At 42.3% G+C, this 22,678-nt stretch overlaps 1 protein-coding gene across 1 annotated transcript in view; it reads right to left on the reverse strand.

Annotated features, from left to right (window-relative positions):
* Positions 1-22,678, reverse strand: part of LOC310931945 (ankyrin repeat and SAM domain-containing protein 1A) — a gene marked incomplete at its 5' end in the record, with an annotated part of 73,245 nt that overhangs the window by 45,675 nt on the left and 4,892 nt on the right. The window contains 3 exons of the mRNA XM_083895191.1: positions 8,580-8,642; positions 10,541-10,697; positions 11,843-11,923. Coding sequence (XP_083751317.1) covers positions 8,580-8,642; positions 10,541-10,697; positions 11,843-11,923 — 301 coding nt within the window. The remainder of the gene's footprint in view (positions 1-8,579; positions 8,643-10,540; positions 10,698-11,842; positions 11,924-22,678) is intronic.

The raw sequence follows: 22,678 nt of genomic DNA on the forward strand, positions 1-22,678 counted from the left end.
ACGTGTTACATAATATTATAACATAAATCTCTCATCAGCAGGCAGACAGTAAATAAATGGCTGAATCTGAGGACAAGTAGTTCAGATCAAAGGTGAGAAAAACCTAATCTATACAGGAAAACGTGAACAGGCAAGTTAAAAGAGCAGCAATTAAAAAAACACAAACTCAGTAAGTGGCGACTACTCCGAGTACCACCAGAGGAACCACGGCCCTAAATCAGATCGATCAATGACAACAAACTGCCCTGAGAAGCCTTCAGCACTGTGGATGAACTCCACCATGAAGAGCCAGCAGGGGGCAGACTCTTCAACTACAGGAGCTGACCTGGAGATGATATCATGGGAATAGTCTCTTTGATAAATACAGACAATGTGGATAAGGTGGAGAAGCAGAAAGCTCCAAGAAAAAAAAAAGTGACAACACCACCCTGATTCTTTCTCTTAAGGAGAACGTGTCGATCACTGAAGGTGTAACGTATGAATCTTGAATTTTGGCTCGTTTTAAACCCCCGTGTGTGGACGGGTGGGGCAGAAGATGCCAGTCATTGTGGAAGCACATGCTCCAAGAGTCGGTCATTCCAGAGTCATAGAGACACACACACAAACCGGCTGTGGCACAGAGTAGTTTTAGTCGGGGTGAAAGTTGACATTTTCACCCAGTTCACAAATAGCTGGCTCCACATGGGGTTCAGCAGGTATCTCCTCTACATTTAAGAGAAAGAGACAGAGAGACTAATAAGACTGACAAAAGCAGGTCACAGCACGACGTAGACAGAAGTGAGCAGAGGCGGAGCTTACGGACACAAAAAGGGACATCTGCCTGTCAAAGGAGGAAGTAAAGAGGCTGGTAAAGGAAAAAAATGCACAACACTTTTATTGGTTGAACTTAAGTGAACCAGGAAAAAGAAGAAGAAGAAAAAAAGAAAGAGAAATAAACTTTACTAGGAAGTAAACCAGGTCATCTGATCCAGGGAAAGAGTTTCACACTTCAATCAGAGGATCTTCCCCGTTTATACTTCCATTTTCAATTTCGTTTAGCTGTCTTTTAAATCTCACATCTGCGTAATCACAATTTTGCCCTAGAACTAGTTACAATAAAAATACTTAGAACTTTCATATGAACTTATACATGCATATATATATATATATACACACATATACACACGTACACATATATATATATACATATACACACACACACACACGCATATATATATATACATGTGTGTGTTTGTGTCCCACAGACATGTTCTGTTTTTACTGCCAAGATGTTGTCGATTATAATAGAAATAAGATGATCTTAGCATTCTGTTACTTCCCTAATTAAAAAAAATATCTCGTTACTGTAAAGTGTTGCAGGTCATTTTAAGTTAAGCGTAGACTTCAGCTTTAAAAATCAATAGGTGGAAACATTTAGTTTAGTGAGGGGTTTTTTCTTTAAGAAGTAGAAATGTGACAATAGGTGTAAAAAAAAAAAAAAGCGCTAGAAAGAAAATTCCACTTTAAAACATTGTTAAAGCATCGTTCTTAAAGATAAAAAGGGCACGTGAGCAGTCAAACAATCATGTGATGACGAGGCCTCCTCTGAAGTCTATCTGGCAGAATGACGCCAGTGACTGGCGGCCGTGCTGAAAGGGAGATTACAGTCCTTACTGTAACAGCTAAGACTTCCTGGACTGTGCACATTTTTTGTGGAAATCCTGTCTTTACGGTGACGCTGCTGCATGCAACCGCATCCTGATTTAGACCTCTGTGCAGGAGATTAGGATCTTCACTGGAGTCTGCTGCTGATTGATAAAATCTGCCCTAACTGGGAACATCTGGAGATTTAGGCTGCGTTGTGTTTCCGTGCTGCAGAATTATCTGACAGCGGAGCGAACGATGAAGGATGTCCTAGTTCTCACAACCTGGAGCGCGGAGACGGTAACGCGGTTTGACGAGCGACCTCCGTCACGTGACGCGCTGCCTCGGCTGGCAGCAGCGGCAGAGCGAGGCGGCAGTTTTACGCCGTCCTCGCCCCTGGTGGTGGTGAGCAGAGCAGCTGTTGTGACTGGTGTGCCAAAGAGCTGCCCATCCTCGCTACGCCGCCCACTGTCACGATGTGAAATCCCACGAGTGTGTTGATATTCGTGGGACACATATGCAGAGTAATATCCTAAAAACACGTCTAAGATGTCAACATCTCTCTGTGTGTGTATGTGTTTATGAGCTGAACATATTTGCGTTCGTATCATCATTCACTATCTGTGTCCCACACACAAAGTCCACTTATGGGTTCTTTATAAAATCAACAATCACTTTAATGTGTTTACAACCACTTTATGAAATGTTTATATGCTCCCTGTAAATGTTAAATATGGGGAATTAAAGCAGCAGTGTGCAACTTCTGGTAATTTGTATTGTTGATGTTATTGTTCTGCCTGTATTTAGTCTATTTAAAATTTGGAATATTATGTGTATTCTGCGTCCTTCATCTGAAAACGGTCACACTAACAGCGCGTATGTCTTCACTTTAATCGTTCACTGCGGCGTGGGAATGTCGCCGGGCGACACGGGATCCAAACGCCACTATACTGATAAAACACAGAATAAGTCGTGTGGAGCTTGGTCGATTACATTTGATAACATCTGAGGTCTGAATTTTGTTTGCTACCTTGTATCAATTTTAGTGCCGAGCACCATTTGGTGCGCTAGGTGTGTTAACGTGAGTATTTTAGGCCATCTGACATTACAAAAAAAATAATAATGCAAAAAAAATATTTTGTTTGCTACCTTGTATCAATTTTAGTGCTGGGCACGTCAACAGCGTTGAAGTTAGTTTCCATGACGACTGACCGGAAAAAGACGCGTGTGACGTTGTTTTTACGTGACTCCCGATTGTTAAAATGAGTCTCTAAAGTAACGCTAAAGTTTAAAAACAGAGGCACATACGCAGTACGCTAGCGGCGCTAAAGGAGCTAACACAGCTAACTGGTAAACGTGTCTGGACTCCGTTGCCGTGGCACAAAAAACTGCGTCACTTTAACAATTGACGTCACCACACACGTCTTTTTCCGGTCGGTCGTCATGGAAACGCGCCATGCGTTTAACTTTGACGGCGTTAACGTGCCCGGCACTAAATAATTTACATGTGTGCGTTTCTCCACATTTGTCAAAGAGGCCTGTAAGTGCTCAGTCTGAGTGCCCGGTGTTCTTTGCATTCAATGATGAAGAGAAACCATTAAACTCCATACGCCAACTCTAATTATGGATTTTTACTTGGGCACCGTCACGTATTCCACAATAAACTGTACTGTAATGAAATGACCGACTGGCTTCCTGCCATAGATTATAACTCTACTGAATTTCTTCTTCCTCTCTCTTTTTTTTTTTTTTTTTTTACAGGAAAGATCAATTTTTATTTTCAACATTCCACTTGGTCCGGTAACCCTCAAAGAAACACTGCAGTAGCTAATGGATGGATTCATTAAACGGCGCACACTTTCCAAATGCTACTTCACAAACAAGGCAATTTACAGCAGATGCCAGCTCTGCTTCTGCATCTCTTCCCCTGCAGCACCAATAGAGCTCCAGAAGCTGACATCACGCAATCCTTGCCGTGCCAACACACAAGACGGTGCCATTTTGGCAGGAAGCCGCATAGACGTATATATCAGCGGCAGAATATATAGCAGATAATATAGTATGTCACACAACTTGACTCTTTTGTAGGTGTGAATTCATAAAAAGTGAAGCTGCTTGCTCCCCAGAATGCAAAAACAGAGGAGAATATTTTTACGAGATACTGAAACATCCTGAGAGACAACAGAGTTGGATCACAGAAGACCTACAGGCAACAGATTCTGCACGTGTCCAACACTTTTGTCCAGCTTTACAGTAGACATATTATACTATACTATTTCTGCAAGTTAACCTATTTCCCTGGTGTCCTAATGAACATGTCTGTGACATGCATTGGTCAAAATACCATAAGGATGAAGCACCACAGCAGTTCAATCACTCTGCCAAAACAGCCCTCGCTTTCGAGTGCCTGTCTCTTTAAATGCAAATGACACAGGAAACTACGTCAGCGTCACTGAGGCTCCGGCAGCTAACAGCAGTTAGCATTTGGAACATATATATCATCTGCAGACTCTAGCCGGCACATTGCCGCCATAAATAAAATGTATCTACTGGACACGTAAATCCTCTGAGGCTGGAAGTTTGTGTAGAACTCTGTGCTGCACTGTGGAGCCAAGAATAGAAGACTTTGCGGACTTCTGCTCTTCCAGATACTATTGCCCTCGCCTGCATTCTCGCGTTTTTTTAGCAACAAAGCGGAGCTCCACAAGACAACAGTTCTAGGAATGTCTCATTGTGACGTAGCAATGAGTGCGGAAGTCAACATCGCGTTTTTTATCTCCTGTACTTAGACTGAAGCGGACCACAAAAACATGACTGGGTCATCTTTTTTCCACACTTTGCTTACTCATAGGGCCTCCAGAGTCCCAAATATAAATATTTAAATGATTAAAAAGAGGATTTTGCATAATATGTCCCCTTTAATATCTTGTTTATTTTACATGCATTAATTCCGAACGCGTTCTCGAAGGTGGGACGAGTGAAAGTTCTCTTATCGAGAAGGAAGGTGAGCAAGTCGGAATACAACAGACCTGGAATAATGTCCACTCTGGCTGTTTCCATACTGGTGAAAAGAAGCAGAGGGCATTATACGGCTCAGAATATATTCAGACCGCCATGTTCTGCGATAGTTTGCTCACCGTCGGTGCATTTTAAGTGGACGGGGGACTCTGACAGCTTCACACTGGCACTGGTCATTTCTGCAGACGCCTTTCCTGCCACCGTGAACTTGATGTTCTGAGCTCTATCGGCTGCAACTTACAAAAGAAGATGCTTGAAATGTGCAAATATTAAGGCTCGATGATCACACCATCATGGTTTGTTTTTATTCGTGAAGGACACGTCCGTCCCTCAGGTGCTTCTCAGACATTACTCTGCAGCCATTTCCTTGGCACAATATTTCAGGTTGGACAAGCAGAAGGCACAAAGCAGATGATGAGGGAAGACCTGGACACTGACGTGACACACGGAGGGGATAAATGAGCATACTGGCAGAGAGCGAACAAATGTGCCTTGAGGAAGGAAGGAAAACTCTGCTCCACTTGATAATGAGGCGACCGTGTCCACAGAAATTACTTCTGCTGCTGCCGTCAGAAACTTTCACTCCGTCACTCGGTGCTCTGAGACACTGCAGTCAGACGGGAAGACACACGATCCATCCATGGGTTCACCCTTTTTTTTTTACTATATTATTTGTCTTTTCTGGAGCTTCAGTTTTTGCAGGGCATGATGCAGCTGTTAGAGCTCATCTCTCGAGTCTGAGGATCTCATCTAAACACATATTGTAAAAGACATGTGACCTATATAGAAAAAAATGAAGCCCGAGTGAAAGGTAGCATGAGACGAGTCAGAGTAAACCAAGGGGCCACATCTTATTATAGAGTGGTAAACTGGAAATATGATAATCAACAACAATTAGGTCAAATAAAACATAAAAACAAGCCGTTTTGTGTGGAACCACGATTCCTGTATGTCCAGATGTGAGTTGTTTTAGGGAATTATATAATAAAGGTCACAAAAATCACAATATATTGCATCTATTGAATCTGTGAATGAATCTGTGAAGCAGGCTCAATATCATGTGATAAGTTGTCAATTCCTTCTTCACGACGCCTTTGAAACATCTAAAGTTACTAACCCACCAAGGACACGATCAAGGAGAGACAGCAGAGAGGTGTGATGCACAAAACATTAATCTGACTGACTGGACCAGGCTCAGAACTGGACCGAGTCCAGTCCAATTCCCTTAATGTGCCTCAACGGGGACCAGTGGATGCCCCCAATTCTTCCAGCCTTTCAAGCCTCATCACACACCTTTCATGTCTGGCTATAGTTTTACGCTGCACAAACACCACCACCACCACCACTACGCACTGTACAACCAATAAGCCGTGACACTGTTACTATGACAACATCCCGCCCCTCTTCTTCTCATCGGCAACGCAAGCTCAGAGGCACAAACTGGCAGCAGCAGCAGCAGGAGGAGGAGGAGGAGGACGAGGAGGAGGAGGGGCCAATTCTCCCATTTCCACACTCGCACAGAAATGCATAGCACGGACGTCTCGTCTTTGATGCTGATGCAAAGAGACTGGTGCGCTGAAACGCTCCCATCCTCTCTGCTCCTGGGGTGCGATGAGAGGGAAGGCACGAGTGCACCCCGCCCACTCAGTCACATGACGCCATCAGCCATGACCAGGGCCAGAGTCAACGCTGCCACGTCCATGTTTTTATCATATATTTATTTATTTATAACCAGGAATCATGGTTGCCAGGTAGTGTTTGCATTAGGTCACATCACCCATAAACTTAACCTACTCCTTTTTTTTTTTGTGTATGTGATGGATTTAAGACAAAGTAAGAAAAAAAAATGCAGTCAACTCACACCCTGATAATAAAATGTCAGTGTACTTGAAAGTTTGCCTCGCGATTCGTCTCGGGAGAAAATGTGACATGCACAAAAATAGTCTCTGCGACTTTTAGCGCCGGCCCGGGTGAGTTTCCAGCTCTGCAGTCAAAATCACACGTGCACGTTCACACTTCTCACCGCTCTAACTGTGAGAGGCACAGTGACACTGTCAGCTCTGCAGTGTTGCCTCACACTGGCATCGCACTCGTGAAGACGGGCTGCGAGCGGGGATTCCCCTTCGTATGTGTATCTAACGGTACGGCAGTGAAACAGGAATGTAAGGGAACCTGTAGTAATATCCTTATGTGCTACATGTACAAGGTCACCAGCTAAATGAAAGATAAAGAGTAAAAGCTGCATTCAACCTTCTGGTTTGTTCTCAGTATGAGCATCTGATGGATTCAATGATGGTTGGGTTAAAGACATGCTACGTAATATTTCAGAATTAAAACATCTATAAACGACAATTTACGTCAGCCAACATTTTTGAATCACTCTTATGTATTTATATACATGTTTGTATTCAAAGTAATGGACTCTTATTTGGATTGTTGTACTGTTCTGCTGCTTAAAGCGGACCTAGAACGGAAGTTTCAATTCACACTGTTTTTTTAGTGTGCATCTGCGCCATTACCTCGTTTATGAAGCCCTGAAGTTTCAAAACAAACAGTTCAGCCACTGCTGAGAACGCTGGGTTGTATTGTAATCTCGGGCTCAGCGAGGTTTCTAAAAAAACCCCGGTCCGATTACGTAAACAGCATTTCTCCTGAACAGCAGATCCTCCTTCTAGCACTAGTCCGGGTACATCCGGTTGCGTACATTGAACCTCAGAAGAAGAAGAACGTCCGTTGTGGAGGTTTTTCACGAGCGACAGTGTCTTCTAACCCTGGGTCTGACTCCGGGTCAAAGTCGTAAAAGGGACTGTGGTGGGGAGTCGTGAAGAAGCTATTTTTTAACATTGTTAAAACAATGTTTTGATAATGAGTAGCAGTGCATCCACCGTTCCAGAGGGGGGAGCTGCGCTTCTGAGAGCGGGCGTGCCGATTACGTCACTTCCAGGTATTGGCCAGTCCCAAGACAGTTGGGAAAGCTGTCGTTGGCTGGCCAATCACAACACAGTTATGTCTTCCGGGTGTGAGAGTTCAGTGTGAAACGGCGCGGCTGACGAGAGCTTCAGTGAGGAGAGATTTCTATCGGCTCGTTTCCAGCAACTAGGAGGTTTTTGACCATGAAAACAAGTTATTGTATGTAAGTAGACCTCCATAACTCACATATTATGTGCGATAGGACCACTCGATGGGAGCTTTAAAGCTCTCCGAGACAACAATTCCCATCATCCCACGCTGCTTCTTGTTTCGACTAAAAGACCAACTAGTGGCAGAAACTTACCGCGAGTCAGAAAGCGTCAGAAGTTGAAATTTTGTTTCTTAATCTTTTTTCTATTCCGTTAAAACTTAATCTCTTACAGGTTTTTCTTCCCACTGTAAGTTATTTGCTAAATCAATTTAGCATACCATTTTTTGTAGACCATTCCATTTTGGAGACAAGTAGTCTGTATTAGGACGTTTTCTCCACTTCCTTTAATCCAGAAATAGGTCTACTTGTACATACTTATTCAGCAGAAAAACCATTTAGTAATCATTATGAAACTGTATAGTAAGCAGCAGCACTGTAGAGGTAGGTTTAAACTAATCTTAATGGCTGATGACTTTCTGGGGCATTTTTGGCCAAAACCTGGTTCATAATTCCTGACCCTGCTGGTACAAAGGTAGCATCGCATGTCACAAAAAAGATGAACATCTGTGGTAGAGGGCATGCTGTAATACAGAGTCATTTGACGTAACAATTTGGAGATCACGAGCAAACATGAGTGGAAAGCCAGACGACAGAGATGCACTGATGATAGCCAGTGGGATTAAAAGCCTCCCCATATCTGCAGCAGTGAGCAGCAGCAGCAGCAGCAGCAGCAAACCAAAACCAAGCACATCAAGCCAACACAGCAAGTAAAAGGAAATGATGTTGTTTTTTCGGCAGCAGCACCGTGTGTACACACCTTGGCATTAATATAGGGGTCAAAGGGCCCACAGCGTTTGAACTCTTTATGGTCTACAGAGCTCTGGGAGGGAGAAAGAAAAAGATAGGCCAATGGCTTTGGTTCAGACAAGCAATGAACAAACAAATGATGATAACAAAATGCAGAAATAAAAAATCAAAAGTTGAGTTAATGTACAATCAGGTGTCATTGGACAGGCATGGAGAAATGACACAAAATGAGACCAAGAGGCTTTTTCCAACCGTTTCTTCTTCTTTTTCTGGTTTAATCTGAGGATCTTGGATTAGTGTAATGTTACTCATAATGGGTCATTTCTCCTCAACCCAAACAGAAATGAGATGATGCTGGAGGAGCAGTCTGTGAGGTGAGCAAACCAAACAAAATATCAAACACATGAGTTAAAACAGTTAAAATGGTTTGAGCAAACAAGCATTTTCTCACACAGGCGTGGCGTCAAAGCGTTCGCATAGTATCACATAGCACCGCGGTGAAAAGCGATGATGCACTGAGTTTAATGCACTCTTCCTGTCCAAATAAAAATCACGTCATGCTGTAAGAGACTTTTAAGCCAAAACAAGTAAAAGTTTTGCTAAAATAAATCAGGGATGGCTTGAGTCACCACTTGTTTTGTGCCAATATTGCAACCTCAAATTTATTAACGATGACCAGTTATTTCAAAAAGATAACATTTGCAGCCCTCACTAACATTACATATTTTTCTTTACAGCATGTCGACTGTGAGTAGCGACGTGTCAAAGTGTTCTTTAAAGTTTTTTAAACGACTCGTCTTGAGTTTTAATTTTCTTTTCCAATATCTATCTACAAAGCAAGTTGTGTCTGTGTGTCTGTGTGTCTGTCTGTGACGGGCATATCTCGCTGACCGTTAGTCAGATCGCCCTTAGAATTTAGATATGGGTTGAGCATGGCCTGATGGTGTGCATCCTTGATTTTCAAATTTTTTGGAGGATTTAAGTTTTTGCTGATTTATAACGCTGCACTTAAGCCGATTTATCACGCTACACCAGGCAGGCAGCGGCTCATCAGCAGCAGCTGCGCTGTCTGGAGGTGGGAGTGAAGAGGCTGTCCTCACGGTGGGTGAGACATTTTCACACGGTTCACCGCAAAACATGGTGTTATACTAAAAAGACGAAGTGTCCATTCACCAATACGCGAGCACATATTTATTTATCACTAGCATGCTACTATTTTGTGGCTAACTTGGTGAACCCGTTTCCAAAGGTAACCTAGCGAGGCTATGATTAGCATTAGCGTAGGGCAAACATAAAACAAACGCTGTGCAACCTCATGAGGCACAATGCAATTTTTTTTACATTTTTGATTAGCATTAGCGTAGCTAGCTGTTGAGACCAGGCAGACAGCGTCTCATCAGCAGCAGCTGCACTGTCTGGAGCAGGGAGGTGTGAGTGAGGGTTAACTCGGCGAACCCGTTTCCAAAGGTAAGCTAGCGAGGCTACAATTAGCATTAGCGTGGCTGACAGTCACAACAGCTAGCTACGCTAATGCTAATCGAAAATTGAAAAAATTGTGTTGTGCCTAATTAATCCCATTAAATGATTTTGGCCAGCGTCAGTCCACTACAGATACTGAGAACAGAATCGGCTAACAATAAGCCCTACCATGTGGAGAAACGATCAACTTTATGTGCCGACTAAACCATTAGCACAGCAATGAATTAATTACAAGAGAACCTCAGTTTGAAATGTCTTCATTTTAAAAAGGTGTTAATGCGTTTCCACACAAAATTTAAGCAAACCGAGATCAAATCACTTCAGTGCCGGCGTCATTTCACAACTCATGATATTATCACCCAAGTTAAAATTGAGTGAAAAACCAAAAAAAAGGAACTGTAAGAAGACTGGAAATAAAAATAAATGCATACATGTATGCACAAGCAAACACAGCAGAAACGAGGCAGAAATTGAGAAAATGCTGCGTCAGACCTGTTCGTTGAGTCTAGGGTGCGAAGGTCCCTGGTGAATGAGCAGTTTGACGATATGTTCATCTCCCTTCCACGCAGCCAGGTGCAGAGGGTAGCAGCCCTTGTTGTCAGCAATGTTGGTTAAGGCCTCGTTTCTCAGCAGCGCCTCCACCACCTCGCTGCAGATCGTTTTTTTAAAAGAAACATGAACGGTCAGAAAAAAAACCAGCAAGAGCGTAAACCGCACTAATAAATAACCAAAGCCCCCCCATCGTTAAACGGTGTTAAGAGTCAATCAATAGCTTTAGCTTCATTCCCTATGGGACAATTGTCTTTAAGGGGAAGAGCTCGTTTAATGCAGACGATGAAGAGAGGGACTGTAACAAAGACATTTCCCCCAAATCCCATATTTAAGCCTCATTTATACTGAAATAAGTGGCTATACTTGCACAGTTTTCACCTGGGAGAAAAGAAACAGTGGTTTTTCACAACAACACAAATCTCAGTAACAATACAGTCAAAAAATCCCCAAGTGGTTACTATTTTGTATCTTGTACTTCCCTCTCTAAATTGTATGATTGAAATCGCAACGCGGCCTCCTCCAAATTTCAAATAGCAGGAGGTGAAACATCTATCAAAGCCAAAATGTGTGATAATATAATTTTAATCCTATGCACATATTATTCTCCAGACTGAAGAAATCATTTGAAATGTTTTTTCAAATGAGACTGATGTAAAAATGACCGTTCCCTCGGATATCGCAATTCATATTGCAATCGCGATTCCTGTCGAAATAATCGCAATTAGATATTTATTCAAAAACATTCAGCCAGTCAATTGATCCAGTTGATTAAAAATTTGAAAAATGATCAAAGTTATGCTCATGGGCAGAAAATGAATGCACGTTGCCCGGTGTTTTTCCAGAAATGAAGCAGATTGAGGAGAAATTGCAACTATTACAAATTACAACTTTGCAAAACTATTTCGTTTTAAATTTAATGTTATCGTTTATCTCTTTTTATTGAATGTATTTATTTTTAACGTCACCCATCCTTTAATTGTCTCGTAAATTTGTACAATTTCTATATTTACTTTCACTATACATGGATGAGAGATGACTGATGTGACAGTCATGAGCTACCTGAAGTAATTTTGGTTTGGATGGTGGTTTATTTTCCTTCCTGTTTTAATATCTTCATAAATACAGAGAGCACTTGTATGTTGCTTCTATGTTTTAATAAAAATCTATAAAATCTATTTGGGGAAAAAAAACCAAAAACACTTAATTTAATAAGTTGGAATGGATTATTTATCACTGATCTACCTGTGTCCATTGAGGGCAGCGTGGTGGAGGGGGGTGTATCCAGTGCTGTCCACACAGTTCACATTGGGGCCTCTCCAGATGCTGTTTTTTTTTTTTTAAAAGTAAACAAAGTAGAGAAGATGTGTCGTTATATACTTCAGTTACACACAAAACACACTCGCATACACACACACACAGCAAACAAAGCCTGCCTATCCCTGTGTAAAGTCTCTACCTGTGGGTGTGACCCGAGTGTGTTCTGATCACTATCTCGCATCACAGTCTCTATCCACAGCTGTTCACCACACACACACACACACACATGCAGCCCAACCCCGGTGAGACGGCAGGAATGTATAAGCACAGAGCCAACAGCAGAAGCATCGAACGAGGAAAACAGGCAGGGGAAAGAGAGGAGCAGCTAATAGATAAGCTAATTTTCTCTCGTTTACAGTAAAGTATGTAACCCAAGCACTGAAGTAGAATGGGCTTTTCTTATGCGGCACAATAATAAACAACAAACAAAGCACGGAGACTGAGCCAAAAAAGCACCAGAGCGCCGTAAGAACTGTAAACTTGGCCGACGTCGGCTGAAGTCGGCCCGTCGTCACCTCCGATTGGCTCGTTTCTTTTAATCTACTAAACGGCCCTGTAGCGGGGAATGAGAGAGGACAGTGATGTACAGGGGGGAGGTAAAGAGTAAAGGAGAGAGGGAATGAGTAATTTAAGAGGCTAAAGGATGTCAGCCGAGATGGAGTGCCAGCCGAGGATGCGAGGCTCTCCGAGAGGCCTTAACACCATCCTAAATAAATCATGTCACACGGAAATCCCAGCTCGAGTGAACCAAATATCCGAGACCAGAGTCGTTTGCCATGGAGAAAGAGAACGGGAGCAAAACCTCACAGAGAATCAAAGACGACTGCAAGAGTTCTTCTCTCAGAAGAAACTTTTTTTTAACTATTTGCTTATTAATAATGGCAGAATGACTGAGAATCCTGGAGTGAAGTCCTGACAGTGTGTCCTGAAGTTTAAGTCTTTTCTTTTAGAATATTTCACTAGTTTCATTACTACCTAGAAAAGCACTCGGAGAGCGCAGACCTCCGCCAAGGCAGCTCAGTGCTTACAAAATACACCCTGCGGATCATGCCCAAAATTGTATCACTTGTTCCTGGTTTCCTGAAATTTCATCCAAATCTGTCCGTGACTTTGAGTTATGTTGCTAACAGATGCACAAACAAACAAACAAAAAACTCCTGGTGGAGGTCAACTAGAAAAGCACTTGGAGCAGCTCAGTGCCTACAAAATAGCTATAAAATAGCGATAGCGTCTACGGATCACGCCCAAAATTTAATCAATTCTTCCTGGTCCCATTTTGGACATTTCCTCCAAATCCGTCAGTGACTTTTCAAGTTATGTCGTTAACAGACAGACAAACAAACAAACTCCGGCAAAAACACGGTGGAGGTCAATAACATAAAACGTGTAAGAACAATGACAAATCTACTTTTTGGAATCAAAACAAATTATTTGGTTGACCTGTAATGTGCAATATGTCAAATATCTATATAATCCAAGGGCATTTAACATTATGTGTGTACGACATGGACACAGCTTATGATATGGAAAATAGCCTTAACCCCAGATTTAGCAGCTTCATAAATGATTACTGGGTTATGCTGGCAAAGAGCTGTGTGAGTGAGAGAGTTCTCTCTCTCTCTCTCTCTCTCTCTCTCTCTGCCACCAAGAGAAACAACACATCAGACCATTTTGAACACACTCACGGTCAGACACGGATGAATTGGTCCATGTTTTATCCATCGTTGGAGGAGTGGCAGCAGCAGCATGCTCACACACACCGTCATCGCATCGGCTACAGTGCAACTTTGCTTCACGCACACACACACACACACGCGGCTGGATTTTGTCGCAGTAATGGCCATTTTGCCCCCTAAAAATGCATCTCCCATAATAGCTCGGAGCAGCCTGCAATTACACAGTCAGAGCTGTCTCGTTAAATGAGTGTCTTGGAGGGCTCGAGTGCAGCCTGCAGAACAATGTGCTCGACGGAGCACAGAAGACACAACATTCGCCTAGTCATTTTTCTAAGGGTGGGTGTTGCTACCGATTTCCTTAATCAATTTGCTTCCGATTCACAAGGTCCCCCATTTGAGATATTTCAGTGTTCATACCAAATTTGCTTCTTTATGGGAAGAGATTAGGCACCTGATATTCAATTCAATTTTGATTTTATAGCTCCAAATCACAACATACACCATCTCGAGGCGCTGTACATAGACAACATCTGCCTCGTCCGGTTGGGGTGAAAGGATAAATGGGGAAGAGAAAGGACAATATATATGCACCTAGTATTGGATTTTATTTTGCACTACAATCAGTACTCCTTATTTATACCGTTTTAAAAACACATTTTTATATTACTATGTTTGTTCTTTTTTTGGGCTCTTTTTTCATTTCGTTGTGTTGCTACACTGAAATTTCCCAGCTTGGGATCAATAAAATAAAGCACATACATCCATCTATCCATCTTATCAGAGAACTAATGCTGCAAATTGTACAAAATTAAGAATAAAAACATATTTCAATTCAAAATATCCAACCTAGAATCATCAGACAGCTTGAAATAATTACCAATTTGTCCAGCAGCAGCAGCTCTCTTTGCTTATCAAATCAGAGGAAGACAACAATGCTGTTACGTGGCGTGTGGAAGTATTTCTGGTTCAAACTCACACAACGCAGTTGCAGATTCAGCTGTTAGTTTAGCAGTTAGTTCCACCTGCAGCTTAAAAGCAGAGTTGGCAGCGGAGTTATCGGAGCTAATGGAGTGAGCAGAGGCATCTCACACACACACACACACACACACACACACATGCTTCTGAGTTTTCTAAGTCTATGAGGACCTCTGTGCACAAACTTTGACAGATGACCCACTGGGGTCACAGGAGCATTTTCCTGGTTGGGACCAGGCACAATGTCCCCACAAGGAAAAATGTCCCCACAAAGAAGGTGGCGTTTGCCAGGGGGTGGCCCACACGCGCATAGAAAGACGAGGGCGCACACAGCACACACACACAAACAGGCGCCTGCCATCATGTTTGCCACTCTCAGCGAGATGGCTCACTCTGTAAAAACCAATGTTGTCACCCCCCAGAATATCACAGTCAAGTACCACGTGGGCAAATACTGAGGTTATAATACTATACAATGTTTTCCATTAAAAGTCACACTTTTATTCATCGAAAGAGTTGCAAAATGAATAGAAAATATAGTCAAGACATTGACAAGAATAGAAATAATGTTTTTATTCAAAATAATAATTGTGCCCTTTCGTCAAAGAACCAGCAAAACTGTTTTCAGCTGTGCTAACATCATTGCACAACGGTTTTCAAGGGTTTTCTAATCATCCAATAGCCTTCTAATGCGATTAGCAAACACAATGTACCATTAGAACACTGGAAATGTGCCTCTATACACCTATGTACTCCATTTAAAACCAGACGTTTGCAGCTAGAATAGTCGTTTACTACATGAACAATGTATAGAGTGTATTTCTTATTCATTTAATGTTATAGTCATTGAAAAAAAGTGATTTTCCTTCAAAAAATAATGACATTTCTAAGTGACCCTAAATCTTTGAATGGTAGTGTACAAATATTGCTCTAAGGATTCTACGAATCCATATTGGATCTTTCAAATGAAGATTGGTGTGAATTGGAAAATCTAGATTGTTGAACCCAGTCCTAAAATGTTTAAAAATGGAAAAAAGAGTGTGCAATCATTGTCAGCTCATGCAGCTTCACAAAGTGCACGTTTTCACTCCTCGTTTTCTTCAGCGCCAGTAACCAAATTTGCAGTAAAGAGAAAAGCAAAAGATGGCTTGCACATGGCCGGTAAACACATCAAAAGGCAAAAAAAAAAAAAAAAAACAGAGACAGAGGCAGACCTTCAGCTGCTGCCCTAGATAAGAGTTATGTAAGGGCTTACGGCAAATCCCCATAAAGAAATAAACATAAACACAAACGGAGCAGCGGCTACGACAAGTTCGGAATTGAACAAATTCAGACACAGAGCAAATCATGATTATCAGAGTCCACAATTAACAGGTCTGCTGTCATTTGCTTGGTCATTTCCTGCCAGCGAACGTCATGCTTTTTAAGCTCCGTTGCAGAAATGACTAACAATGACTTGCTTAGTTCTGCAATACAAAGCCTCTCTGATGCATCACAAGACGCACGAGTCTCATGTCAAATCAAAGAAAATCTAGAATAAAAGGCAAATGTTAGTGCTGTGTTTCACACTGGACGTCCACAGTGGATATGACTGATGCGACACGGTCAGAAATACCACAAAAGCCACCGAGAAAACCCCAAATGTTCGACAAAACCCTCCAACAGAGGGTGTAACGCAGCATAAACCACAATATTATCCGCCTCTGTGGTTTTTTTTCCCATAACATTACAGCACTAATGGATGATAACGATTCATATCAACGGTCTCTCTAACGCGCCGAGGAAATGAAACCGTCTGCTCAATACATTTCTCCCACCGTCACTCACAATATTAACGTTTCGCTGTAAGCAGCGCTGCCTGTGGTGCCGCAGCTTTAAGTGCAGTCAAAAGTGTGACGTCCTCTCAGCATTTTGGCAGCACGGTGCTCAAGGGCATGAGTCAGAATGCTGCTCGACAATCCACTTCATCCTCTTACTACGGCTCACTACCAACCTATCCGACGGGTTTGGGGCTTTGGCCCGTAGCAGGGAGATGGGGGGGCAAAACAGTTGATTGGGTTTGGTTGGGGGGGGGAAGGGGGGCGGGGGGGGACACATTCATGGGAACTGGCTGAGGAATTCCTGTTTGAAAAGCTGGCCTAATCCTTAATTTCCCTGAGGGAATATCAGCGGGATGAAGCTGAAGTTTGAAAGAGATTCTGGGAGGGCGTTAATTCTGCTGTGTGCTGTGCAAAGAGCCAGTGTGAGACGAGGAGGGATGACATTTTCCCTTCTTTTAAGCATGATCTGCACTTATTAGTTTATGTGACGCACATGTACCATTCACAAAAAAACACAAGCTTATACAATCACTTCTGTACTAGTGTTGCTTTTAACAATAAATATTACATTATTAAAAACGATGAAGTCAATTTTGTGGTCCATTTAAATGGATGTGGCATTGAGATTAAATCACTTTTAAATAAATATTTGCATTCATGTTTGAAGATACGCGCATAGCTCTATAGAGCATTTTGTATATACGTATGCGTGGAGAGAACAAATATCCTTCTTTATCAAGTGATAAAGCACATACTATTAGGGGTGGGGGAACAAATTGATTCATATAAGAATCGCGATTCTAATCATACACAATTCTGAATCGATTCATAAACTAACATGTTTTTTTTGTTTTTTTTGAAGTTTCTATTTTGAAAAACCACACAAAACACCAGTTTGTGTTACTTTTGTTCAGTGTATGTTTGTAACTTCTGGGAGAAAAAGGTCATATACATAACATAACATAACATCAACAACAGATGTTCAAGCCCAATTTATACTTCTGCGTAAAGTGCTCTGCGTAGGTTACGCAGAGTCCTCTGCGTCAACGGAGAGCCTGTCGAAGAGCCTCTGCGTCGTCTCCGACTGCACAAAATATTTTTTAAGTGTCCGTCACTCCGTCAAGGGACACAGAGACGGCAAGAGCTGCGATTGGTCCTCAGGACAGGCCGAGCGAAGCTGCTCTGTGCCGGCTCACAGTGAGCACCGAGCGTCCACAGAGGCGGAGCTGATCCCCGCCAATAACGTCGCTGCCAAACTATAAATATGTCATATCTTAACACACACAGCACATGTTTAGACTCTAAATGGCCAATTTCTCGCCTCAAATGATCTTAAAACTGCGTTCCGTCACACAGAAAAGTGACAAACGGCAACCGTTTCAACAACAACAGTCTTTCTCTCTCTTTCTCTCTCGGACGCCATTGCTCACTGTAGCCATAAGCACAACAACCTTGCGCAGCAACCCCTACTGATCGGGCGGGAAATTGCAGAGCGTGTCCGTCACCACGACGCAGAAGTACAAAGGCTCGAGGCGTCTCCGCGGTGACGCAGTCGGATAACGCATTACGCAGTCGGAGAAGTATAATGTGGCCTTCACAGTAAATGCATCAACGCACATCAAAATTCAGTAGTAGGTTTTAAGCAAATAAGAACCCAGGTGAGTGTGAATCGGTATCAAATAAACAGATTTGTCCTCCAGCCTATTAGCGGTGGGACCACACTGCCAGGAGGATTAGTCTGGCCCAGGGCTCTGAGCCCAGCAGTGACTGGCGCATGTCAGCCACCGTGGAGGAAATTGGGCTTAATTAAGCCGGCGGCTGGCGGCTGGTGAAACCAGATGTCCTGCTGCCAAACAGCCAACCTGAGCATCTGCTCCTCAGCAGGGGAAGAGATGGCGGTACCTGCCAGATTCCTCCCGGCCGAACGGGAGACGACGTCGACTGACTGACTGACTGAGCGAGCTAACTCTCTCCCCAAGATGCCATGTTCAGCCCAACGTACAACAACTGTGAGGAAGCGGCACACGCTCATCACGTAGGAGTCTAGTAAAGGATGACACATTCAGAGCTGTGAACCTGTATCACAAGTTCAGCAGCAACAGACACAACTGTTGCAACAAGCAATCAATGACACATCTATGACGAGGCCTTAGCAAATAAATCTCTGACTAACAATAAATCTCGGTCTCCCTGTTAAAATAGTAGCGCGTAGCTTTGAAATACTGGCAAATATCCATTATATTCAAACCACTGTTAAGTGATTTTACACAATACCCATCAGCTCCACACAACTCTGTGTTTCTCAGTGTCCAGTGGAGTATGACTGTAGATATTTTTGTCTTCTTTTGGCCACAAGTCTGTTTTTATAAATTCTTTGTTATATGGAGTAGAGCTGAAACAGTGAATTGATAACTAAATTAATAGTCACCTATTTTGATAAACAAAAATTGAAACTTTTCATTATTAAAACAATACTTCTGATTGTTTTAGCTTCTTAAATGTGAATATCTTGCTCCACATCACAAAGAAATCATTAAAACTGAATCATTTTGGTCTGTGGACAAAACGAGACATTCGAGAACATCACCCAACATTTCCAGGTTTGACAAACACTGATCAACGTTTTTTTTTTGTTTTTTTAGCATTTTCAGACATTTTATGGACCAAACGATTAATCGAGCCATCGAGAAAATAATCTACAGATTAATCGATCAAGAAAATAATCGTTAGTAATGTTTCTGTTCACTAAGACCAAGCAAAGGCAGAATAACAACTTCAACAACAACAAAAACCAACAAAGGTTGCACTGAAAATGTACATTCAAAACAAAACATCGATCGTTGTTGTCGTTGATATTTACGCCATAAATATAAAGTGCCAATAAAGACTCTCTCCGTCTCACAGCTGATGCTTGGAGACATAGAAATTTCTTCGTTTTCCCATTCAGTCTCGACAAAAAAGAAGAAAGAAAAAAACCCTTGATTGAGTCATCAACGTGGCCCACAAACGCTCCATAATGAGCTTCTCACAGAGCGACTGTGCTACAGCAGGAGGTGTGAATAAACTGCATATGCCCACAGTCTGTGATGAGAGCGCGGTCCAGGAGGCTCCAGCAGAACAATCAAAATGATGGGCATGAAAAGCACTAATGGCAGGCTGCAAATGTGCGATGAATATATATCGAAAAGGGAAGAATCGAGATAGAAAGGGGGCAAGAATTGGCAAAAGAAATTCACATTCAGTCACATCCCGTCTTCTAAAAAAAACATCATTTCCCTACACCAACACCACTGAACAGCTACATAGATCTCTACAACCATTTCATTTTATTGTGCTTATTTATTTTGCTCAGTGAAGAAAATGCATCTACATGCTGCTAATTTAACTAGAGAAGAGAACATTTGACTTCTGCAGTTGGGGGCAAGAAAAAAATGTGTATATACTGCATATCAGTATCGGTTATTGGCCCAAGCACTCTACTATACAGCATTTCGGTTAATGGCCAAACGTCCAATATTGTGCATTCCCTACAAGAAACAAAAGCAGCAAAAAGAATGACCGAGAATTTCTTTTGAAAAAGCTGAAAACAAGAAACTGAAAGCACTGTTACGGCACTTTTAGTTCATCGCTGTTAAGGCCACATTATTACTTCTACAACTGCGTAATGCGCTATCCAACTGCGTAACCATGGAAGCCCCCCCGAGCCTTCATAGTCCTCCGTCGTGGTGCCGGATACGCACTGCAATTTCCCACCCGATCAGTAGGGGTCGCTGCGCAAGGTTGTTGTGCTTCTGGCTACAGTGAGCAATGGCGTCCGAGAGAGAAAGACCGTTATCGTTGTTGCAGCTGAATAACATTGAAACTTTTGACACATTATTACGATTTTAACGAATTTAACAACCTTATTGGACCGTTGAAGGACATGGACACAGAAAACCACTTCAGGTACTTCTGAATGTCGGCCGGTAAATTTCTACTTCTACGCCATGTGCTACCTCATATTAATCATCAGGTCACCCACCGCATGCCCGTTGGGTGCCGCCCAGAGACTGGCTGAGGACCAATCGCAGCCCTTGCCGTCTCCGTTGCCCCTTGACGGAGTGACGGACACTTCATGCAGTCGGAGACAACAGAGAGGCTCTCTTCGTAACCGACGTAGAGCACTTGACGCAGGAGTATAAATTGAGCTTTAGTCAAGTCCAATAACAACCAATTAGGACGTGAATGCAGGTAACTGGGTCGTTCTTTTCAAAGGATTTCTGCCTGTCCAGCTCTGGAGCTTTCAACCAATCAAAGCCAGGAGCATTTTCAAACGTCGCCATATTTTCAGGCTTGCAAAAAGCGCATTTTTTAATCTAAAACAGAGTCGTGTTTTTAGAGTAGTAGTAGTAGTGCTTAGTCATGGTACGGAAAACACCAGCCCACATTGTGCTTCTTTTATAAGGATGCAGAAACAGCAGAGTGTGGGGGAATTTCGAGAAAATACCCTGGCTAAACAGTTTCCTGTGAACATACGGAGGGGCAGCGCCATAACTCTGGCTCCAAGTGCAACATGTTTGATGTCTGTGGAGTGGAGCGGAGGTTGGCTTTGGCCCAGCAGGTGGGCAAGAAGTTTGCCGAGAGTAGCAGAAAGTTAGAGAAAGCAGAAAGACGCCAGACACTAAAAGGCTAAAACGTCTGGGTCGAGGGCTGCTAGCACCTGCACAGGAAAGAGGGCTGTTGTTGTTCTTGTACTTCTAAGTTCATATTAATAATCGCACTCGCACACACAGAAACACACAAGACTTATCTTTTCCATTTGTCCGTTTGTTATTACAAGGTTCGCTGACTGGGGTGAAACACAGTTCACAACAAGCACGAGGAGGAGGAGTCAGTAAATATGTGCACATGAGTAACTTTCTCCTCAGTGTTTTGTGTCCGAGCTCTTCTTCAGTAGGGCTGAACTACTCTGCTTAAAGATCTAATTGTGGTTTTTTTTTTGGAGAGATACTGCAATTCGATTCCCAAAAATGAACATTTTAAGCTTCGGTTTAACATTCACCGTGTCACAAAATGATGGGCTGAAACATTAAATCAATTAATAAATTCAACGTCAACTATTTTGATAATCGATTAATCAGTTTGAAGCTTTTTTTCATGATTAAAACCTTATTTCGGATTGTTTCAGCTTCTTAAATGTGAATACGTTATGGTTTATTTGTCCCATAAAACAAAGAAATCATTAAAAATTAAAATCATAAAAATCATAAAATCAGTTTGACAATGACTGATCAAATTTTTTAAGCACTTTCTGACATTTTATGGAAAGTAATCGTTAGTTGCAGCTCTACACAGGACACAATCAAGACATTAACTGAAAAAATAAAGATATAAAACATTTTATTTTGCATAGATGATCAAGAAGAATCAAAGGCCAAGTTCCAAATTGTGATTCTGAAGTCAAACTATTAACTGTTGAACCATACTCTTCATCTCCATTTAAAATTAATATTAACATTATTAACTTATTATTGCACTATAGAACACATGTATATTTTCTAACTCCTGGGGAACCCTGTCCTCTACAAAACAATCATGAATCCTTTAACCTGGATGAAAACCACCATAAGTTTAAAATAAAGCAGGTCCATAAAGACAATTATGTGGACACTAAAACTGTATCTGTAAGTTTCTGCTCCCACCAACATACACACACACAACGTATGTGGAATTCATCAGTGCGACTAAGCCCTTACTCTCAGACTAAGCAAACACAGGCTGTAAACATAACATGCACAGCGGAGGATCCCAAACTCAGATGCTCCAGGAATGCTAACGCGTTGGTGTTAGATTTCCCAGCAACCACCACTCCCCTCCTGTGTCTGACCGGCGACAGTCTCTCTCAGTTCAGAGGTCAACAACAAATGAAAATGGGAATTCCAGGCTCGGTGCATGCTAGCTTTTAGCTACAGGGTCATAACTCGAGGCTGCCTTGTTAACGCTGTGGCGGCAGTTTGCATGAACTCTAATAGCTACTGTGAAACACAATGAAGAAGCAAGGTGTCAAATTCCCACTGTGAACCCGGCATCTGCAGACACACCATCACAAGTCCGACAGTGCACCTTCACACTCGCACAGCAACACAACTTTTCCTATATGAGCTTTTTCTTCATGTAAACACAGCATTGTTTCAAGTTTTCATACAGACAAAACCTCCAAAACGGTCTATAAATACTGTAGTATATAACGTCTATGCCAGGCCTGTATGTGCCGCTGTGATGCTGCCAAAGAAATACAATAAATATGGAGA

Source organism: Microchirus variegatus (genome assembly GCF_963457635.1).
Source record: "Microchirus variegatus genome assembly, chromosome: 9".
Taxonomy (NCBI): Eukaryota; Metazoa; Chordata; class Actinopteri; order Pleuronectiformes; family Soleidae; genus Microchirus; species Microchirus variegatus.